The sequence below is a fragment of the Garra rufa genome, chromosome 20 (assembly GCF_049309525.1).
Source record: "Garra rufa chromosome 20, GarRuf1.0, whole genome shotgun sequence".
Classification (NCBI taxonomy): domain Eukaryota; kingdom Metazoa; phylum Chordata; class Actinopteri; order Cypriniformes; family Cyprinidae; genus Garra; species Garra rufa.
This window is the reverse complement of record NC_133380.1, coordinates 29,809,259-29,830,226: the sequence shown is the minus strand read 5'-3', so window position 1 is coordinate 29,830,226 and position 20,968 is coordinate 29,809,259. Positions and strand designations below refer to the sequence as shown.

The 20,968-nt window shown below is 41.6% G+C and overlaps 1 protein-coding gene across 1 annotated transcript in view; it reads left to right on the top strand.

The window, feature by feature from the left end:
• Positions 1 to 20,968, top strand: part of syn2b (synapsin IIb) — a 152,655-nt gene that overhangs the window by 68,778 nt on the left and 62,909 nt on the right. Inside the window, exons 4-5 of the mRNA XM_073825999.1 lie at positions 14,251 to 14,407; positions 15,676 to 15,765. Coding sequence (XP_073682100.1) covers positions 14,251 to 14,407; positions 15,676 to 15,765 — 247 coding nt within the window. The remainder of the gene's footprint in view (positions 1 to 14,250; positions 14,408 to 15,675; positions 15,766 to 20,968) is intronic.

Here is a 20,968-nt window from a genome sequence, read left to right as displayed (position 1 = left end):
AACATCTGCCTTAAAAAATATTGACTTAAATTAACTTGCATAACACTTTAAAAAAAAAACTTTTTTGTTGTTGTTCTTTTTTGTCCTTTTATTTTATTTTGCATATACAGTATCTCACAAAAGTGAGTACACCCCTCACATTTTAGCAACCATTTTAGTATATCTTCTCAAGAGACAATACTATAGAAATTAAACTTGGATATATTTTAGAGTAATCAATGTGAAGCTTGCAACAAAAGTGAGTACACCCTAAGTGATAACAGCAGTATGTTGTTTGACCATGCAACACCACATATCCTATTCATCATGTTATTTATTTATTTATTTATTTATTTATTTATTTATTTATTTATTTATTTATTTTATTTTATTTTTTGTCTGCTTGACAGGACCATTGTGAATCTTGTATTAGAACAATTAAAATTAGGTGCTTCAAGTACAATTCTCTCATACTGACCACTGGATGTTCAACATGGCATCTCATGGCAAAGAACTCTCTGAGGATTTGAAAATTTGAATTGTTGCTCTCCACAAAGATGGCCAAGGCTATTAGAGGTTCAGTAACACCCTGAAACCGAGTTACACTACAGTGGTCAGGGTCATACAGAAGTTTTCCAAGATGGGTTCCATTTGGAACAGGCCTTGCAAGGGTCGATCAATGAAGTTGAGCACTCGTTCTGTGAGTCAGGTGCAGAACCTGGCTTCAAAAAACAGATGCATGAGTGCTGCCAGCATTACTTTAAAGGTTGCAGAAGAAGAAAGTCAGCTTGTCAGTGCTCAGACCATACGCCAAGAGCATAAATGACTGAAACCATGTCCTGTGGCCTGATGAGACTATAAGGTAAACTTGTTTGGCTCAGACAGTGTCCAGCATGTGTGGCGATGCCCTGATAAGGAATACCAAGAAAATGATGTCTTGCCTACAGTCAAGCATGGTGGTCTGGGGCTGCATGACTGCTGCTGGTACTGGGGAGCTGCAGTTTATTGAGGGAAACATGGATTTCATTATGTACTGTACATTCTAAAGCAGAACATGATGCCTTCCCAGTTTACCAACATGATAACAATCCCAAACACACCACCAAGATGACAACTGCCTTGGTGAGGAAGCTAAAGGTGATGGGGTGGCCAAGTATGACTCCAGACCTGAACCCTATTTAGCACCTGTGGGGCATCCTCAAATGTAAGGTAGAGAAGCACCATGTGTCTATTGTCCGGCAGCTCTGTGAGGAGTGGAGGAGGATCCCAGCAACATTGTGCAGCTCTGGTCAATTTCATGCCCAGGTTGATTAAGGCAGTGCCAGATAACAATGGTGCTAACACAATATATTGACACTTTGCACAAGTTCACTTAGGGTGTACTCACTTTTGTTGCCAGCTATTTTGACAATAATGGCTGTAGGTTGAGTAATTTTCAGGGGACAATAAATCTATACTGCTATACAAGCTGCACATTGACTACTCTAAAATATATCCAAGTTTCCTTTTTATAGTATTGTCCCTTGAGAAGATATACTAAAATGGTTGCTGTGAGGGATGTACTCACTTCTGTGAAGTATTGTATTTTGTTCATTAGTCGTGCTTGTGAACAAAGCATCACTACTATTTATTTATTTATTTATTTTTTATTTTTTGCATACTTATTGTTCTTCTTATGGACAAAACTTAACTAGGGGTGTGTAATAATAACAAAAATTATATCTCAATATTTTTCTGGAATTTTATTGATAACGATAATTAGACCTTATGTGACCCTGGACCACAAAAACAGTCATAAGTAGCACAGGTATATTTGAAGCAATAGCCAACAATACATTGTATTGGTCAAAATTATTATTTTTTTCTTTTTTGCCAAAAATCATTACGATATTAAGTAAAGATCATGTATACAGAAAGTATACCTTAAATATTAAATATAAACCTAAAATCGCCAGTAGGTGGCAGCAAATCACTGTATAAGTGAGTCATTATTGAGTCATTCATTCAACCGATTCGTACAAATGGCTGATGAGAATATAAATATAAAATAAAAAAAAAGTCATACAGGGGCATATAGTTTAAATATGTTTTAATGGATTAAATTACACAGTTCTTTAGATTTTAAAAATGTTTTTGAAAAAGGTTCATTTAAGAACAGTTCACTAAAAGGTACTTTGGGGAACCAAAAGTGGTTCTTCTGTGGCATCACTGCAATAACACCATTTTGGAACCTTTATTTTTAAATGTAGAGTGTAGGTGTGTTTTTGTTTGGTTTTCATAATATACTCGATAATGTCAAATTGCATATCATTTAAATAACAATAACAATATTATCGTAAACTGTATATTTCGCACACCCCTATGCAAAATTGTCCCACACTGTTTATCGTAGACCCATGATGAGGAGTCAAAACATGCGGCTTATTGAAAAAAGCTGTGCTATGACTTTTATTAGACTCTATAGCCCGTAGTCTTCAAATGTCTCCCTGGCAACTGTCTAGCAATGCCCTTGCAATTATTCAGAGAACCCTAGCAACCATATAGCAGCATAAATAAGCCATATCTATGCTCCACAACATCATTCAAACATGGTGGTTGGCTCTTTTCAGTTGTGCAGAACACCGAAGCATCTACCCAGTGCTGACCTTTGTCATGTCTAAATACCGTCTAAATACTGTCTAGGGTATATATATGTGTGTGTGTGTTTGTGTCTGTGCGTATAGCCATGTTAACATGCAACAATATAATTTTTTTCTACTATAAGTCCGACCATGTGTTTTTTAGATACATATGCTTTCAGTGGTCCTTTTAATTTAAAAAGTTTTTAGTGAATCATGACTTGTTCGTGAAAACGTTCACAAGTGTGTATGCTTAGGGAATGAGACCCATTATTTTGGAACTGATGATTCTGATAAATCTGTGTTAACAAATTAATGACTTGAAACTACAGAATGGTTTTGCACAGATCTAATCTATCAAATTGTTGACAGCGTTGATGACAGCCATATTGTGTGTATCACACATGTATTAAACAGACAGTTTTTCCTGTGTTTCTGTTGTTACTACTAATAAGGAAAACTGCCACACTTCTGTGGCAAAGAACTGACATGCAGACGAGATAGTGAGCAAACAGGCTTTAATAATCCAACGACAAGTAGAATATAATCTCGACAAGGGCAGGTTGGTAAAACAAGAGAGATTGACAAGACTCGACATGTAATGAATAGAAAGGGAGCGACTTAAATACACAGACCAAACTAGGATAATTAACTAGACACACCTGAACAGAATGACATAATCAAACACAATATGGGAACACAGGAAACTAGGTTAAGGAAATAAAATAAGCAGGAAAACAGGGAATGAACAAAACAGGGAAAGCAAAGCCCAAAAAAGAAAAATATCGCGATTAGCAATTTTGTTAATTAGTTTAATTGTCACATATTTGTATACATTTCCAACCAGCTCGGGGTGCATAGTTACATCCCTACTAAAAAGGCCAGCTTGATCTCAAGATGAAAGCATACCTGTGGGAACTTTTTCGCAAGATGCGAAATATGTACTACATGTATGTAACTACATATCGCTGCAGTTTTCAACAGAAATGTCCACTGAGTGGCGCTTACCGAGTATGCCTTTTTTTCCCCCTAGAACAGATGACCATACCAATGTGATCTCATCATTTACAGGCACTAAAACGTACAATACTGACGTATTTCCAGCATTTAAACTTACAAATACACACATATTTTCAGCATTTAAGCAAACAATACTGACGTATTGACGACACCCAAAAATTAATCTGTATGAATATTGAAATTGCGACATTAATTTTATTATTGTTGTTTTCAACAGTTTTCAATTGCAATTATTAAATTGTTTACTCATTTAACATTTCGTTCTGTTCTGTGTGATTTCTGCTACCAGTTAGTTTCTAAGAATAGGCCTACATAATGTTAAACAAGACTTCACTTTTAAACCCTTAAAATAAATAACATTTATGCAATCGTTTAATCATCCATGTAATATTTACTTTGTTTGTTGTGCCATGGGCCACAAAAATATTCACTTCAAAATGGGTGGGTTAAGGTTTGGAGGTAGGTTAAGGGGTCTAAAAATCTAAATAGCTTATTGATAAGATGATAAAAATGCATTTTTTTAGCTAAAAATTTGTGCTTTTTAAATGTTGAAATACGTCTAAATTGTTTTAGCATCAATACAAATGTACAAAAAATTTTCTTTTTGTGCTTGAAAATGTTACGTATCAATACCTAACAATAAAACCAGGCTGAACATACAGTCAGGTCCATATATATATTTATACAGTTATATATATATATATATATATATATATATATATATATATATATATATATATATAGTTATACATATACATAGTTATACAATGAATATGGGCTTAAAGTGCACACTTAAATTTTTAGGGCAGTCTCATCAAATTGGTAGAAAGGTTAAGGAATTACAGCTCTTTAATATGTACCTCCCCCCTTTTTCAAGGGACCATAAGTAATTGGACAGTTGACTCAAAAGCTGTTTCATGGACAGTTGTGGGCTATTCCTTCATTTTTTCTACATCAATTAACCAGATAAAAGGTTTGGAGTTGATTCTAAGTGTGCCATTTGTATTTGGAAGCTGTTGCTCTGAACCCATTATGCAGTCAAAGGAGCTCTGCATGCAAGTGAAACAAACAATTAGGCTTCAAAAACAACAGAAATGCATCAGAGAGATAGCAGGAACATTAGGAGTGGTCAAATCAACAGTTTGGTGAATTCTGAGAAGAAAAAGATCACACTGGTGAGCTCAGCAACATAAAAAGGCCTGGATGTTCACAAAAGACGACAGTATGGTGGATGATTGGATGATCCTCTCCATGGTAATAAAATTTTTTACAACATCCAGCCAAGTGAAGAATACTCTCCAGGAGGTAGGCGTTTCACTGTCAAAGTCTACAATCAAGAGAAGACTTCACCAGAGCAAAATAGAGAGGGTTTACCACAAGGTGCAAACAAGGCCAGATTAGACTTTGTCAAAAAAACATTTAAAAAGCCAGACCACTTCTGGAAAAGCATTTTTTGGACTGCTGAAATTAAAATCAACAAGTACCAGAATGACGGGAAGAAAAACGTATAGAGAAGACTTGGAACAGCTCATGATCTAAAGCCTACAACATCATCATCTGTGAACATGGTGGAGCAGTGTAATGGCATGAGCATGCATGGCTTCCAGTGGCACTGGGTTACCGGTGTTTAGTGATGATGTGACAGAAGACAGAAGTAGCCGGAAGAATTCGGAAGTGTATAGGGATATACTGTCTTCTTTAAATGATTCAGTTAAATGGAGCAAAGTTGTTTGGGCGGCTCTTCATAGTACAAATGGACGATAACCTAAAACATACAGCAAAAGCAACCCAGGAGTTTTTAAAGGTAAAAAAAGTGGAATATTCTGCAATGGCCAAGTCAATCTTCTGATTTCAAATTGATTGAGCATGCATTTCACTTGCTGAAGACAAAACTAAAGGCAGAAAGACCCACAAACCAACAACAAACACCAACAACTGAAGTCAGCTGCAGTAAAGGCCTGGCAAAGCACCACAAAGGAGGAAACCCAGTCTATGGAGATGTCCATGAGTTCCAGACTTAAGACAGTCATTGCCTGCAAAGGATTCTCAACAAAATATTAAAAATGATCATTTTATTTATGATTACTTTTGAGCCCCTAAAAATGGGGGGTCTGTGTATAAAAATGATTGTAATTCCTTAGCATTTTATGATATATTTTTGTTCAACCCCTTGAATTAAAACTTAAAATGCACTTCAATTTCATCTTGATTGTATCATTTTAAAACTATTCTAGTGGCACACAGAGCCGAAATGATGAAAAGTGTGTCAGTGTCCAAATATAAATGGACCTGACTGTACATGTGATACGTTTTATGTGAACTTGGTTTTGTACGTGTCACCTCAGTTCTGACTCTGACTCTGAAATGCTACTACTGCACTACACATAAAACTACCCAGTAGTATGAACAAAAATGAATGTGACTTCAAAACGCAATTGCAAGCATACCATTTTAGCTTGTTTTTCGATATTATTCAGCTCTTTTATCGTGAGTCATGTTTGTCATTCGATTCGTACCCAAGGATTCTGCATCCTAAGTCCAATTCTGTGCCTGCTGAGCTACCACACTAGCTTGTAACATCCAGAGGTTTTGCCCATTTTCGAACCCCTGCAAATAAAATATCCCTCTCTTTAAAATTGATATATGATTGTCTAATCCTAACCCCTCTCCCACACCTAAACATAGCAGTACTAGGGTGGTAGAAATCTGACTGGGGAAAAACGAAACACCGGAAAGCGAAACATTACAAGTGCTCGCTACTTTACCACCTCTAGTGATAATTTATGTTGGAAACTGCAGTGATATTTTGTGTCTTGTGAAAAAGTTCCCACAGGTAGGTCTGTCATGTGAACAGGTAGCAACCACTGCAAAAAAAAAAAAAAAATAATAATAATAATAATAATAATCCTGCTAATCCATAAAAACCCAATCCTGCTGGAAAATGAAATCAGCATCTTGTAAAAAGCTGGTCAGCAGAAGGAAGCATGAAGTGCTTTAAAATTTCTTGGTAAACGGGTGCAGTGACTTTGGTTTTCAAAAAAACACAATGGACCAACACCAGCAGATGACATTGCACCCCAAATCATCACAGACTGTGGAAACTTAACACTGGACTTTGGCAACTTGGACTTCTCCACCCTTCCTCCAGAATCTAGGACCTTGGTTTCTAAATACAAAACTTGCTCTCATATGAAAAGAGGACTTTGGACCACTGGGCAACAGTCCATTTCTTCTTCTCCTTAGCCCAGGTAAGACGCCTGCTTCAGGAGTGGCTTAACAAGAGGAATAGAACAGCTGTAGGCAAATTTCTTGACACGTCTGTGTGTGGTGGCTCTTGATGTCTTGACGCCAGCCTCAATCCATTCCTTGTGAAGTTCACCCAAATTCTTGAATCGATTTTGCTTGAAGTCTGTCAATGCTGCAGTTCCCTTCCGGGAACTCTACACTGCGTCCTGAAACGCTATGGGGAACGCCATTGGCGGGCCGCACTTCTGAGTCATAGTCCAACAACCAATAGAATGACGGGAGTGACGTCACAGGCGCGGTGACGTCAGCGACCGGGAAGTATAAAAGCACGTGCGTTTGAAGCCGGCGTCAGCTTTTGTCATTCAGCGAGAGCACTCTGTGTCTGTCTGTCTTTATAACATATTGCTGTTTTTGTGCCAGTTTGCACACCTTTATTTTGAGCAATATGTCAACCAAGGGGGAAAGTTAAGAAACTAGGCAGTACAGCAGCCACATAGATAGTGTGTTTTTCCCTGCCAACGCTTCATTGTTGTTGGGATACACACAGTCTATGTGTAGTCTGCTTGGGTGCGGAGCACGCACAGTCAGCCCTCGAAAAGGCTGACTGTCCACAGTGTGAACTCTTCCACTGCGGGTGCTCCATCCCCGGAAGGCTCTCTTCGAGGAGAGAGCCTTCACCAGCGTTCCTCGCGGGTCCGGCCCCGCTTCCGCTGAGGCGGAGCGGCAGCTGCACTCGTGGGGATCGCAGCTAGATCTACTAGAGGTAGTGAGACGGGTGATCCCCATCTCCTTCCCTATCTGGTGGATCGGTAAACCTCCTACTGGATAAGGAAGCCCGCATCGGTTACTTCCATCCAGAAAGAGTTTTCAACACTTCCCCTATCTTCCTCCGAGGAGGTTGATGTGGAGAACGTTGTCAAAAGTATTCAACCGCCCCCCCTGATTGCCTCGGTATGAGGAGCTTTTGGACGTGCTGACTAATGCAGTAGCTAAGTTAGCACTTCCAAAGCGGAACTTTCTGTTCTTCCCCGATCTGCACACTGAGCTGTCTAGATCAGGGGAAAAACTAGAAAGAAAAGATGATGCCGCGGGTTGAACAGACGCTAGTCAGCTATCTGTCACCCAGCCTGGCATCATCCTTAAAAGTTCCGTCTTTGCTTTCCAGGCCGCCTAAAATAACTTCAGGCTTGATGGGCAAATTGCACACGTGTCGGGGTTGCTGGACGGGAGCATAAAAACCCCAGCCGTGTACCAGCTCCTCACATAAGAGGCTCATATTAGGAGCATTGCAGCCCGTTTCCCTCCGGTGAGACCTAGAGGGCGGGATTGGCAACACTCCTGACTGGGGGCTTCAAAGACTAAGCCCGATCTGAGGGTCGTGCTTTAGTCTAAGAGGTCCTCGGCTAAACGGCCCTGATGGCGGTACCACAGGGCCAATGAGGGCAGCCCCTCTCGAGGAGTCAGGTGCCCCACCGCCTTTTGCGGTGGCCACCTCTCCTCAGGGCCCTCAGGAGATTCGTCAGCTAACCCTGCCAGTGTTACAGGGCGCGGCAGTCTCCCGCGAACATCATTCTCCGGTCTCTCCGCCCGGAGACGTAGCGGAACCAGAGAGTTCGCCACCCCCACGGGGGTTTTTAGAGCGCTTACTTCAGGTGCATCCTGCCAGTTCGCTGTTACAGGTCACCGAGTTAGCTCCTCTAATAAATCCAGAGACCAGCCTCGAGAGGCTGGTTCCCTTAGTAGATTTTCTGGCAGCGTGGAAGCTACTGCCAAATATTTCTATGTGGGTCCTGCGTACTGTAGAGAAAGGCTATTCCATTCAATTCGGCGCCAAGCCGCCACCTTTCAGCGGGGTATTTCCTACTCTTGTAAGCCCCGAGCAGGCTCTGGTACTGGAACAGGAAGTGAACACTCTCTTGAGGAAGGAGGCCATCGAGGTGGTCCCTCCTCAACACAGAGAATCCGGGTTCTACAGCCGGTACTTCATTGTTCCCAAGAAGGGTGGGGGCCTGCGGCCCAATTTAGATCTCAGACAGCTAAACCTCTCAGTCAGAAAACTGAAGTTCAAAATGTTGACTGTCAGTCAGGTCATGTCTCAAATCAGGTCCGAGGACTGGTTTGTCACGATAGATCTGAAAGACGCATACTTTCACGTCTCCATCCTTCCTCAACACCGGAAGTTTCTCAGGTTCGCTTTCAGGGGCAAAGCTTACCAATACAGAGTTCTTCCGTTCGGCCTAGCACTCTCACCCCGAACGTTCACGAAGTGTGTGGATGCTGCTCTGGCTCCTCTGCGACTCCAGGGCATCCGCATACTCAACTACATAGACGACTGGCTGATCCTAGCCAGCTCAGAACGGTTAGCGGCTCAACATCGAGATGTTGTTCTTGCTCATATGTCAAAGCTGGGGTTGAGACTCAACGCCAAGAAAAGTGTGCTATCTCCATTACAGAGAACCACTTATCTAGGTGTAATCTGGGATTCGACCACGATGCAGGCACGAATGTCACCTGCTCGGATCGAGTCGATCCTTACTGCAGTAAATGCGGTCAAGCTAGGCCTGCTACTCACTGTCAAACAGTTCTAAGTACTGTTAGGTCTTATGGCAGCTGCATCCAACGTGATACCTCTTGGATTGCTGTACATGAGGCCACTGCAGTGGTGGCTCAAAACCAAAGGGTTTTCCCCGAGGGGGAACCCACTCCGCAAGATCAAGGTCACGCGGCGCTGCCTACGTGCCTTGGTCATGTGGAAGAAGCCCTGGTTCCTATCACAAGGTCCAGTGCTGGGAGCTCCTTGCCGCCGCGTCACGCTAGCGACAGATGCATCCCTCACCGGGTGGGGAGCGGTCATGAGTGGCCGCTCCGCATATGACCTATGGAACGACCAGCATCACTCTTGGCACATAAATTGCCTAGAAATGCTGGCGGTGTTCCTGGCTCTGAAGCATTTCCTTCCAGACCTAAGAAACCGTCACGTGCTGGTCCGCACAGACAACACTGCGGTGGTCTATTACATAAACCACCAGGGAGGTCTGCGTTCACGCCCCTTATACAAGCTGGCGTACCAGATCATCATGTGGTCACAAGGGAAGCTTCTCTCATTGAGAGCAGTTCACATTCCTGGACGTCTCAACGTGGGAGCAGACGTCCTGTCGAGGCAGGGGCCGAGGCCCGGGGAATGGATGCTTCACCCAGAGGTGGTGAAGCAGATATGGAGAGTCTTTGGTCAAGCCCAAGTGGACCTCTTTGCGACTCAGGAGACATTGCAATGTCCCCTTTTGTACTCTCTAGTTCCTCCAGCTCCTCTCGGACTGGATGCCATGGTACAGACGTGGCCGAGGCTTCGTCTGTACATTTTTCCCCCGATCGCTCTGCTCCCGGGAGTTCTGGAAAGAGTGTGCCGGTACGGAGTACGGCTGCTGCTAATAGCCCCGTACTGGCCGGCCCGAGTATGGTTCTCGGACATAATCGCCCTCCTCGACGGCTCTCCGTGGGAGATTCCTGTCAGGAGGGACCTTCTTTCTCAGGCTGGGGGCGCAATTTGCCACCCCCACCCAGAGAAGTCGAAGTTATGGGTGTGGCCCCTGAGGGGGCACAACTCATAGAAGCTGGTCTCCCAACCGAGGTTGTTGAGACCATCCTTCAATCCAGAGCTCCCTCTACGAGGAAACTTTATGGCCTAAAGTGGAACCTGTTTGCGTCATGGTGTCATGAACGCCGTTTAGACCCAGTCCACTGCCCGGTTGGTACAGTGCTGGAGTTCCTGCAAACTCGTTTGTCCGCTGGGTTAGCTCACTCCACCTTGAAGGTGTACGTGGCGGCTATATCGGCTTACCACGCCCTTCAGGGCGGCCTTTCAGTGGGCAAAACCCCCCTGGTCTCACGTTTCCTCCGCGGTGCACTCAGGCTGAGGCCTCGTGCAAGACCGAGAGTCCCTACATGGGACTTAGCTGTGGTGTTGGAGGCGCTGTGTAAGCCCCCCTTTCGAGCCTCTGGAGGAGGCCTCCGATCGGATGCTTACCTTAAAAACAGCACTGCTGTTAGCGCTAACGTCTCTTAAGAGAGTCGGGGACCTGCAGGCCCTTTCAGTGGCCCCTTCCTACATTGACTTTGCCCCAGGGTTGGCCAAAGCATTCCTCTACCCAAGAGCTGGGTACACACCCAAGGTCCCCTCAGTAACACCACAGCCAATAACGCTGCTAGCGTTTTATCCTCCTCCATCCGTGGAGCACGACCAGAGGAAGTATAACTTGATGTGTCCAGTAAGAGCACTAGACACTTATGTCCACAGAGCTGCCCTGTGGCGTAAATCAGAGCAACTGTTTGTCTGTTACGGCCCCCCTAAGAGGGGATGCCCGGCTTCCAAGCCTACTATCAGTAAGTGGATCGTTGATGCCATCTCTACTGCGTACGAGTCCTCTGGTCTCCCATCCCCGATGGGAGTCAAGGCTCACTCTACTCGAGGCGTCGCAGCCTCCAGAGCTCTGATGGCAGGTGTCCCGATCCAGGACATCTGCAGTGCGGCGGGTTGGTCCTCACCTCTGACGTTCGTCAGATTCTATGAACTAGACCTCAGAGCCACTCCGGGCTCAGTCATCTTTCAGACCTAGCATAAAGGCTAGGCTCAAGAGGTCAAAAGGCGCTTTCCTTCTAGCAAGGAAAAGAGTTTTTACCCCCCTTTCGTTCTGGCAATTTCCCCAGACAAAGGCGTATGACTCTCCTCTATATTTGTCCTCCTGGTCTGGCAGGTCCCCAGACAGGAGATGTATCCCCACCATCTTGGCCTGGCACTTCCCAGGCAAGTGGTGTGTTATCCTGCCTCGTGTGCCCGAGGGCCGAGGCCTGTATTCCTTGTGTCTGGTGGTTGATCACAGACAGAGATGAGTTCCAGTGCCCTGGCAGGATCACCAGGCACTCCCTATGTCCCTCTTGTACTGGCTGTACGCAGACAACGGACTACCATTTCTCCTCGTGTGCCTGAGGGCCGAGGAGCACTTCTCCCCCTGCACTGGTCATACGACAGGCAGCGGTTGAGAACCCTATCCTCGTGTGCCTGAGGGCCGAGGTCTATTTATCCCTCTTGTCTGGTGGTGGATCACAGACAGAGATGAATTCCAGTGCCCTGGCAAGATCACCAGGCACTTCTTGCGTCCCTCTTGTACTGGCTGTAACACAGACAAAGGACCGCCATTCCTCCTCGAGTGCCTGAGGGCCGAGGAGCATTTCTCCCCCTGCGCTGGTCTCAGGACAGGCAGCGGTCGAGAACACTATCCTCGTGTGCCTGAGGGCCGAGGCTCAGGTATCCCTCTTGTCTGGTGGTGGATCACAGACAGAGATGAATTCCAGTGCCCTGGCAAGATCACCAGGCACTTCTTGCGTCCCTCTTGTACTGGCTGTAATGCAGACAAAGGACCACTATCTCTCCTCGCGTGCCTAAGGGCCGAGGAGCGTTTCTCCCCCTGCGCTGGTCTTATGACAGGCAGCGGTTGAGAACCCTAGCCTCGTGTGCCTGAGGGCCGAGGCCTTTTCTATCCCTCTTGTCTGGTGGTTGATCACAGACAGAGATGAATTCCAGTACCCTGGCAAGATCACCAGGCACTTCTTGCGTCCCTCTTGTACTGGCTGTAACGCAGACAAAGGACCGCCATTCCTCCTCGAGTGCCTGAGGGCCGAGGAGCATTTCTCCCCCTGCGCTGGTCTCAGGACAGGCAGCGGTCGAGAACACTATCCTCGTGTGCCCGAGGGCCGAGGCTCAGGTATCCCTCTTGTCTGGTGGTGGATCACAGACAGAGATGAATTCCAGTGCCCTGGCAAGATCACCAGGCACTTCTTGCATCCCTCTTGTACTGGCTGTAATGCAGACAAAGGACCACTATCTCTCCTCGCGTGCCTAAGGGCCGAGGAGCGTTTCTCCCCCTGCGCTGGTCTTATGACAGGCAGCGGTTGAGAACCCTAGCCTCGTGTGCCTGAGGGCCGAGGCCTATTCTATCCCTCTTGTCTGGTGGCTGATCACAGACAGAGATGAATTCCAGTGCCCTGGCAAGTTCACCAGGCACTTCTTGCGTCCTTCTTGTTCTGGCTGTAACGCAGACAAAGGACTACCACTTCTCCTCGTGTGCCTGAGGGCCGAGGTTCATATATCCCTCTTGTCTGGTGGTTGATCACAGACAGAGATGTATTACCACTCGCGTCCTGGCAACCCCCAGGCGGAGTCATCCAGTGTCTTGGCAGGTAAGTATTCCAGACACTGTTTCCTTCTTGTTCTGGCACCCTAGGTCACCAGACAGAGGGAACTTCTTCTCTGGAGTGGTACACCAGAGACTCAAAAACGCTTTCCTTTCCCTTGGCCTAGCAGCACAGACACTGCGCAGGGATTTGGAATTATGGGGGCGTTGATACCTCGTTCCCCATAGCGTTTCAGGACGCAGTGTAGAGTTCCCGGAAGGGAACGTCTCAGGTTACGTATGTAACCCTGGTTCCCTGAGGGAACGAGACACTGCGTCTCGGACCATAATTCCCGCACCCTGCGGCGCTCGCTTCATTCCTATGAGCTGACGCCGGCTTCAAACGCACGTGCTTTTATACTTCCCGGTCGCTGACGTCACCGCGCCTGTGACGTCACTCCCGTCATTCTATTGGTTGTTGGACTATGACTCAGAAGTGCGGCCCGCCAATGGCGTTCCCCATAGCGTTTCAGGACGCAGTGTCTCGTTCCCTCAGGGAACCAGGGTTACATACGTAACCTGAGACGTTTTTTCGGTTGGTTGTGCATCTTTTTCTTCCACACTTTTTTCTTCCGCTCAACTTTCTGTTAACATGCTTGGATACAGCACTCTGTGACCAGCCAGCTTCTTTGGCAATTAATATTTGTGGCTTACCCTCCTTGTGAAGGTCAGCTGTCAGACCAGCAGTCTTCCCCATGATTATGTAGCCTAGTAAACCAAACTGAGAGACCATTTTGAAGCCATTTTGAGTTGATTAGCTGATTGGCATGTCACCATATTCTAATTTGTTGAGATAGTGAATTGGTGGGTTTTTGTTAAATGTGAGCCAAAATCATCACAAATAAAACAACCACTTTATTTTTTCATGTAAATGTTTATTTTATGCAAATTTGTGTTGTCTTTAAAAAAAAATACAGTCCATATGTTATTCATGATCATATTTAAAAGAAGTTGTGAAAAGGTATTATCTGTTGACATTAAAGCTTGACATTAAAATGTATTTATTACTGAAGAGGAAATCTGATCTTTTTTAAATGTGGTTTTGCCCAGTGGGGTTATCAAAACAGAGTACATACATAATTAAACACAACTCATTTGAAATGTTAAACAGATAATAGACTTTCTTTTTTGCTCTGTTCTCGATATTATTGTTCACACAGGTCCTTCAAGCCTGACTTTGTCATGGTGCGACAGCACGCTTATAGCATGGCTCAGAATGAAGACTTCCGCAATATAATCATCGGTTTGCAGTATGCCGGAATCCCCAGCGTCAACTCACTGGAGTCTATTTACAACCTCTGTGACAAGCCATGGGCTGTGAGTAGATGTTTCGTTTTGTACTGTGTTTTTCTTTGAAAAAAAATAAAATAAAAAATCTAGCAATGTGAGGAGCATTAGAACTTTGAAATAGCTTCTGAGGCTACTTTACAAAAATGAACAAATCCTGTAGGGATGTTCTGATCAGGTTTTTTGTGCCCCCATCTCCACTTACTGTATAAAGACATTGGTAGATGTAAACATGTCATAATGGTAGACATTGTAAACACTGTTTGGTCACAATTATGAATATGGGGCTATCAATATAAACTTATTGTGTTTTATATGTATATTAAGCAGAATAATTGCAATATAAAAAGGAAGAAAGTGGGGTTAGAAAAGATGAAGCTTGCAGTGTTAAAACATTTTATGGGAGATAAAAGTAATAGGCAAATTAGAGCAGTAACACTTCATAATAACTTTAATTTAAAAAAAATCATTAACAAACATTATGTAATTCTGAACAGATCATTAGTTAATAAATATATTTGCATATCTAGAAACATTAATTAATGTGTTTGTTAATGTTTACTAATATGTCTTAAACATTACCCAATAATTAACATTTCATGTAAATTAAAATGCTTTCAAATGTCATTAAACATTTAATTCATATGGTCATGCACATCTTGGAAATCTTCAAATGATTTTTAACAGATGTTCTACAATGGTTCAAAGCTTTTGTTAATGCACAACATTTCTGCTGTTGCTGAGGGGTGACACAGGTAGGGTTAGGGACAGGTTTGATGGTATAGGTAGGTTTAAGGGTTGAGTAAGGGGTCAGCAGTGTACGGGGCCAATTGGATTACTATAAGGCAACACGATTCAATCTGTTTAAACTGCATTAGTTAATGTATGATTCAAGGAATGTTCTGTTTAATGATAAAAAATAGTATACTTATAAGTGTTCTGCACCCAAATTACAATGTGTGTTATGTGTTTACCAAACATTCAGCTAAACTGAACTAACCACCCTTTACATACTGTAAATGTTGTTACAGTATCAAAAAGTCCAGTACCAATAAATATACTAAAATTGGGCAATACCTGAGATTGGACATCCCTAATATGCTGTTATTTTCATTTTATTTATTTATGTTTTTATGTACTTTTTATCTGGCCATCTGAATGTAATGTATAATCATGCATAATTGTGAGATAAGATCAGACCGCATTGTGGCATGGACATGGCTAAATCACACTTTCAACGCTTCAAGTTCTACTATTGCCAATATTTGCATCCTCACTGATTCTCTGTTTTCTCCCAGTTTGCTCAACTGATCAGCATCTACAAGAAACTAGGAGCAGATAAATTCCCTCTTGTTGATCAGTCGTTCTACTCAAACTACAGGGACATGGTAAGTACAAAACAACTTTGTTTTTATTCATTTCAAACCAGAGCAGCAAACAGGCAACATAAGAAACGACAAACAATTGTGCTTGAAATATGGCAAGCTATTGATTTTGATGAAGAACAAAATTACATTATGTATTTTGATTTTTTTGAACTTGTGTCCTGATGACAAAACCCCCCACTGCTACAGCAACACATACTTTCATGAACAAGAATTGTGCCTAATAGTATTGACAGCATACGTCAGATATTTAAAAAAGCTATAAAAACAGTACCTGCAGAAAATTTATTAATTCAATAATTGGCCACATAACTGTACTTTTAGAGAGAATCTTTCATGTTTACTTACACACTTTTAAAAAGAAGTAATGTCATTTTATGTTTTAAATCATTAAGCTTTAATAATTTTTGTTACATAAGTAACCCACGTTCTCTGAAGAAGGGAACGGAGACATTATATCCCCTTTTTATCACAGTCCTGAGCTGCGCTGTAGGCTGGGCTACGGCTCGGCTCGGCTCCTCAGCAAAAACCTGAATAAATGGATATACCCGTATGTACGGGGGAGTGGCTGTGCATGCAGATTTCACTCGCCAATGGTCATTGTCCTTTTCTCTTTAGCACAGAGGTGATAGGTCTCTCTAACGCAGGGGTGCCCAACCCTGTTCCTGGAGATCTACCTTCCTGCAGAGTTTAGTTCCAACCCTGATCAAACACACCTGTCTGTAATTGTCAAGTGCTCCTTCAGATCCTAATTAGTTGGTTCAGGTGTGTTTGATCAGGGTTGAAGCTGAAGAAGGTAGATCTCCAGGAACAGGATTAAGCACCCCTGCTCTAGCGAGTTCCCATATGAAACGTCTCCGTTCCCTCCTTCGGGGAACGTGGGATACCTATGTAGCCTAGACATTTCAATATGTTTTCCATGTAGTTATGGCAGGCATATGAAGATGTAAAAAGCCCTCTAAGATTAATCTAATTGCAAATGTAAATAGTTTTATCTTTAATTTTTGAGGGGTGAAATACAATTAAAAATTGATTGAAATTTTAATCATAAAAATTTTCATTTTTGATATACCAGTTTTTTTGTTGTTGCTGTTTTTTCTTCCTCAAACAAATCAATTTGTTTATTTGTTGTCAATCAGTGAACTCAATTCGTCTCAGTAGCACCCCATTTATACAAAGCATACACATTGTGTCATTATAATGCCTCTGTAATGCAATTTCAAAATCATTATCAGCTTTCTGCATTGTGCAAACAAGCTAATATGTTGTTTCTGTGGTTTCAAGTAGACATTTTGATGTAACATAATTTTTCTTGTCTGATGAGGCTGTATGTAACTGTCATTACAGTTTTTAAATTAATCTGATTTATTTTTTAACTCAGTGCTCATCAGAATAGAAAAGTGAGAATATCAATACTAGATGAGTGCATTTGATATAAGCCATTGCCACTATAAACATACTTGCAAACAATTCCCATTAAATACACACAGACGCTTTCACAGACAAAACAGTTTAATGGTTAATTGCATATCCCATGAAAACAGTGTTTTGTATGTATTTCTTGGACTGCATTGCAAAGCTTCAGTAAAATGTTTAAAATCATTTAAACATGTTCTATGCATTCTAAGCATTCTGAAAAACAAAAGGGCAAACTTCCACACTGACGAATGGCTGATGCACTTGGTCTTCAGAGCGTTTTGATCAAACAGGATGATCCAGTACAGGGGTTGATCTGTAGAGATCACAGTTTAAGAGATGACTGAACTTGTATCTATGCTTATAACATGACAACAACTGTTTTACTATTAAAAAATTATACCAATAGTCAGGGGCGCCGCTCGCAATTTTGGGCCCTATGACAAAATATGAGGTTGCCCCCCCCCCCACACCACACCAAAGCAGATCTCTGGGGGCCCCTAAAGGGCGTGGGCCCTTAGAATTATCCTAACTTTCCCCCCTTAGCGGCGCCCCTGCCAATAGTGACCATTAGTGACCATTTGTGGCTAGTACAAGGGCTGCAAGTACAGTAGAAATTACAAATGACAAAGTATACAAATGAAACTTTCTTCTTTACATAGAAAGTTTAATCATAAGAAGTGTTGAGAACTTCTTGTATGGCATCTGGTCTGTCCTTTTCAAATTCATTTATGCTTTAAACATGGAAATATTTAAAAACGTTTTAACAAGCATACATGATCTGAACCCAGGATTTGCAACAATGCACAGTATATGTGTTTGACAACATCCAAAAAGGCAGAAAATTTAAGTTGGGCAAAAATTTAAAAAGCCAGTAGGTATCAATATCGCTGAACACTGTATAATTCAGACTATGATGAATTGTCATTGTAAGAATATGATCTAGATTATTACCCCACAGTTGCAGCCTCTCTGACATTTGCTGAGGTATTGCTTTTCATCTGAGGAGACATCGGCCCAACGCTTCACAAATGAATTAACAAAGACCTTTCCATCCTTGACACGTCCTTAAGTGGAAAAAAACAAACATAACATTTTTGTCTGATGTATCTCTCAAGCTCATTTTACAATATATATTTTATTCAATGCCTAGAGATGTCATCACTTGAACCCCCATGTTCTGTTGAGATTCTTTAGTGTTTTTAGGTTTGAGGGCCTGGATAATATTAATCTCTTTTAAGAGTGTAACATCACTGAGGACATTTACTGTTTACTAATGAAGTGTGTTATCAAGTTCTTAAAAATTATTTTTGAGGTATTAAAAAGGAACTTGCAGCTTAATTGATATGACTGGAATACTTTACATGACTTAAATTCTGAACAGATTCTAAACACTGTGCAGACTTTGTAAATGTTACAGAGGAAAACTGGATATAATTCACAACTGAGGTTTACGCACTAACAGACTCTGAACTCATTGCAAACTCTACAAACTCACACAGAAACATGAGCCTTGTTGCTAGAAGATGCATGAAAATTGAAAATATTATGTGCTCTAAAATCATCTAAAAATATCAAATGTGTGATAGCTGAAAAACTGAAGTTAAATAAATGAATACACTGTGTGATGTTCTGTGAAATCTATCAACTCAAACTGTCCAAAATCTGCAGACTGGCTCTGATTTTCAGAAACTACCTTAACTTATCCAGACTGCAAATTGTATAATATGTGTAGTGTATTTCAGCCTTAGTAGATTTTCACAACCAGCATCAGGTGTTCAGTTTCAGCTCAAAATCTGACTTCAGATAATTAATAATTTTACCTGACAGCAGATACTCATCGTTTTGCAGATAGGCCTCACATGAATCTTTCTGTGAGTAGATGACCCTAATTGGCTTTTTGTTCATATGCTTAAATATCTGGAAAGGAAAAAAAAAAAAAAAAAAATTAATTAAAAAAAAAAAAAAAAAAAAAAAAATTATATATATATATATATGTGATCCTGGACCACAAAACCAGTCATAAGGTTAAATTTTACAAAACTGAGATATACATATATATATATATCATATGAAAGCTCAATAAATAAGCTTTCTATTGATGTATAGTTTGTTAGGATAGGACAATATTTGGCCGAGATACATCTATTTGAAAATCTGGAATCTGAGGGTGCAAAAAAATCAAAATACTGAGAAAATCACCTTTAAAGTTGTCCAAATTAAGTTCTTAACAATGCATATTACTAATCAAAAATTACATTTTGATAGGTTTACAGTAGGAATTTTACAAAAAATCTTAATGTAACATGATCTTTACTTAATTTCCTAATGATTTTTGACATAAAAGAAAAATCAATAATTTTGACCCATACAATGTATTTTTGGCTATTGCTACAAATATACCCCAGCGACTTAAGACTGGTTTTGTGGTCCAGGGTCACATATATATATATATATATATATATATATATATATATATATATATATATATATTGTTAAGTATGATTTTATCGGCAAGTTTTGAATTGGAAAATTATGTGGCAAGTACATTTTCTCACCTTGATTATTTTGATACTGTATTTAAAACTATGTGCGCTGGTGACCTTTCCAGTAACTTTAGCTCGAATCACTAAATGGTAGAATAGTGAAAAAATTAGTTAATTGTATTTTAAAAAAAATATTCCATGCATTACATATATGTTCATATTTTGCATTTTTGCATTTCAAGTTTGGCAAGATTAAACACAAATACAGATTTGGAAAGTAAACCAAACAACACTGAAGGCCATTAAATATATCTAAAAAAAAAAAAATTAATTTGTGTTCAATGAAGTCATATAGGTTTTTATAGGCTGAAGTCAGTAAGATTTATTTAAATAATGTTTTCCAATAAAATTAAGTGATACTATACTATCACTAAAAGGCGATAGTTCACCGATAACACCTCTGCTCTGACCAACAGCCACTGAAAAAATAATCAGGTCCCAGATGGGTTCGTCACTTTTTGAGGTCCCCCTGAAACATTTCCGTTGTGGACCGTGGTATATGCAGTGCGTTCGTGTGTTCGCAGCGCCTTCGTGTGTTCGCAGCGCGTTTCTGAGTTTGGTTGTGTTGTGAGAATTTGCAGCGCGTTTCCGTATTTGTGTTTGCGTTGCGAGGATTTGCAGCGCCTGTGTTGTCAAACTGATGAAGATGTTTTCTTAATTTGTTGTCGTTTTTTCTGTTTGCATGTGTTTTCTTGTTTGCAGTGCGTTGGCCTCTCTCGGCCACCGTACAGTAACACCGGTGAAAGAAAGGAAAGAGAGGACTCTCCCATTAGTTTTGATTGCGTTATGATGGGACCAGAAGTGGCGATACTTTGCATTACTTTCCGGATATAGGAGATGTGATAAAGGTCTATTAAGAAAACATCTCCATCTGTTTGACAGCATGTGCTGCAAATACTCACAACACAAACAAATACAAACATATATATATATTATACGGATTATTATCTGTAAACACGATACATTTGTGACCTAACAAATAGTCACGAAACTTATGTGTGACTGCCCACTGCAATGCCAATAGCTCTAACTTCATGGCACTGTAATTCTCCATGTTCCACTCAACCCACGACTTGCTTATGCAATCGGTCTTCTTCCCCCTTTCTCTTCTTGGGACAAAATTGCTCCCAAACCATGATGGCTAACGTCGATTTCTAAATAGAAGGGCTTTGTAAAATCTGCATAGCCAAGTACCGGGGTAGTAACTTCTCTTTTAAAACCTGGAAAGCAGATTCACACTCAGA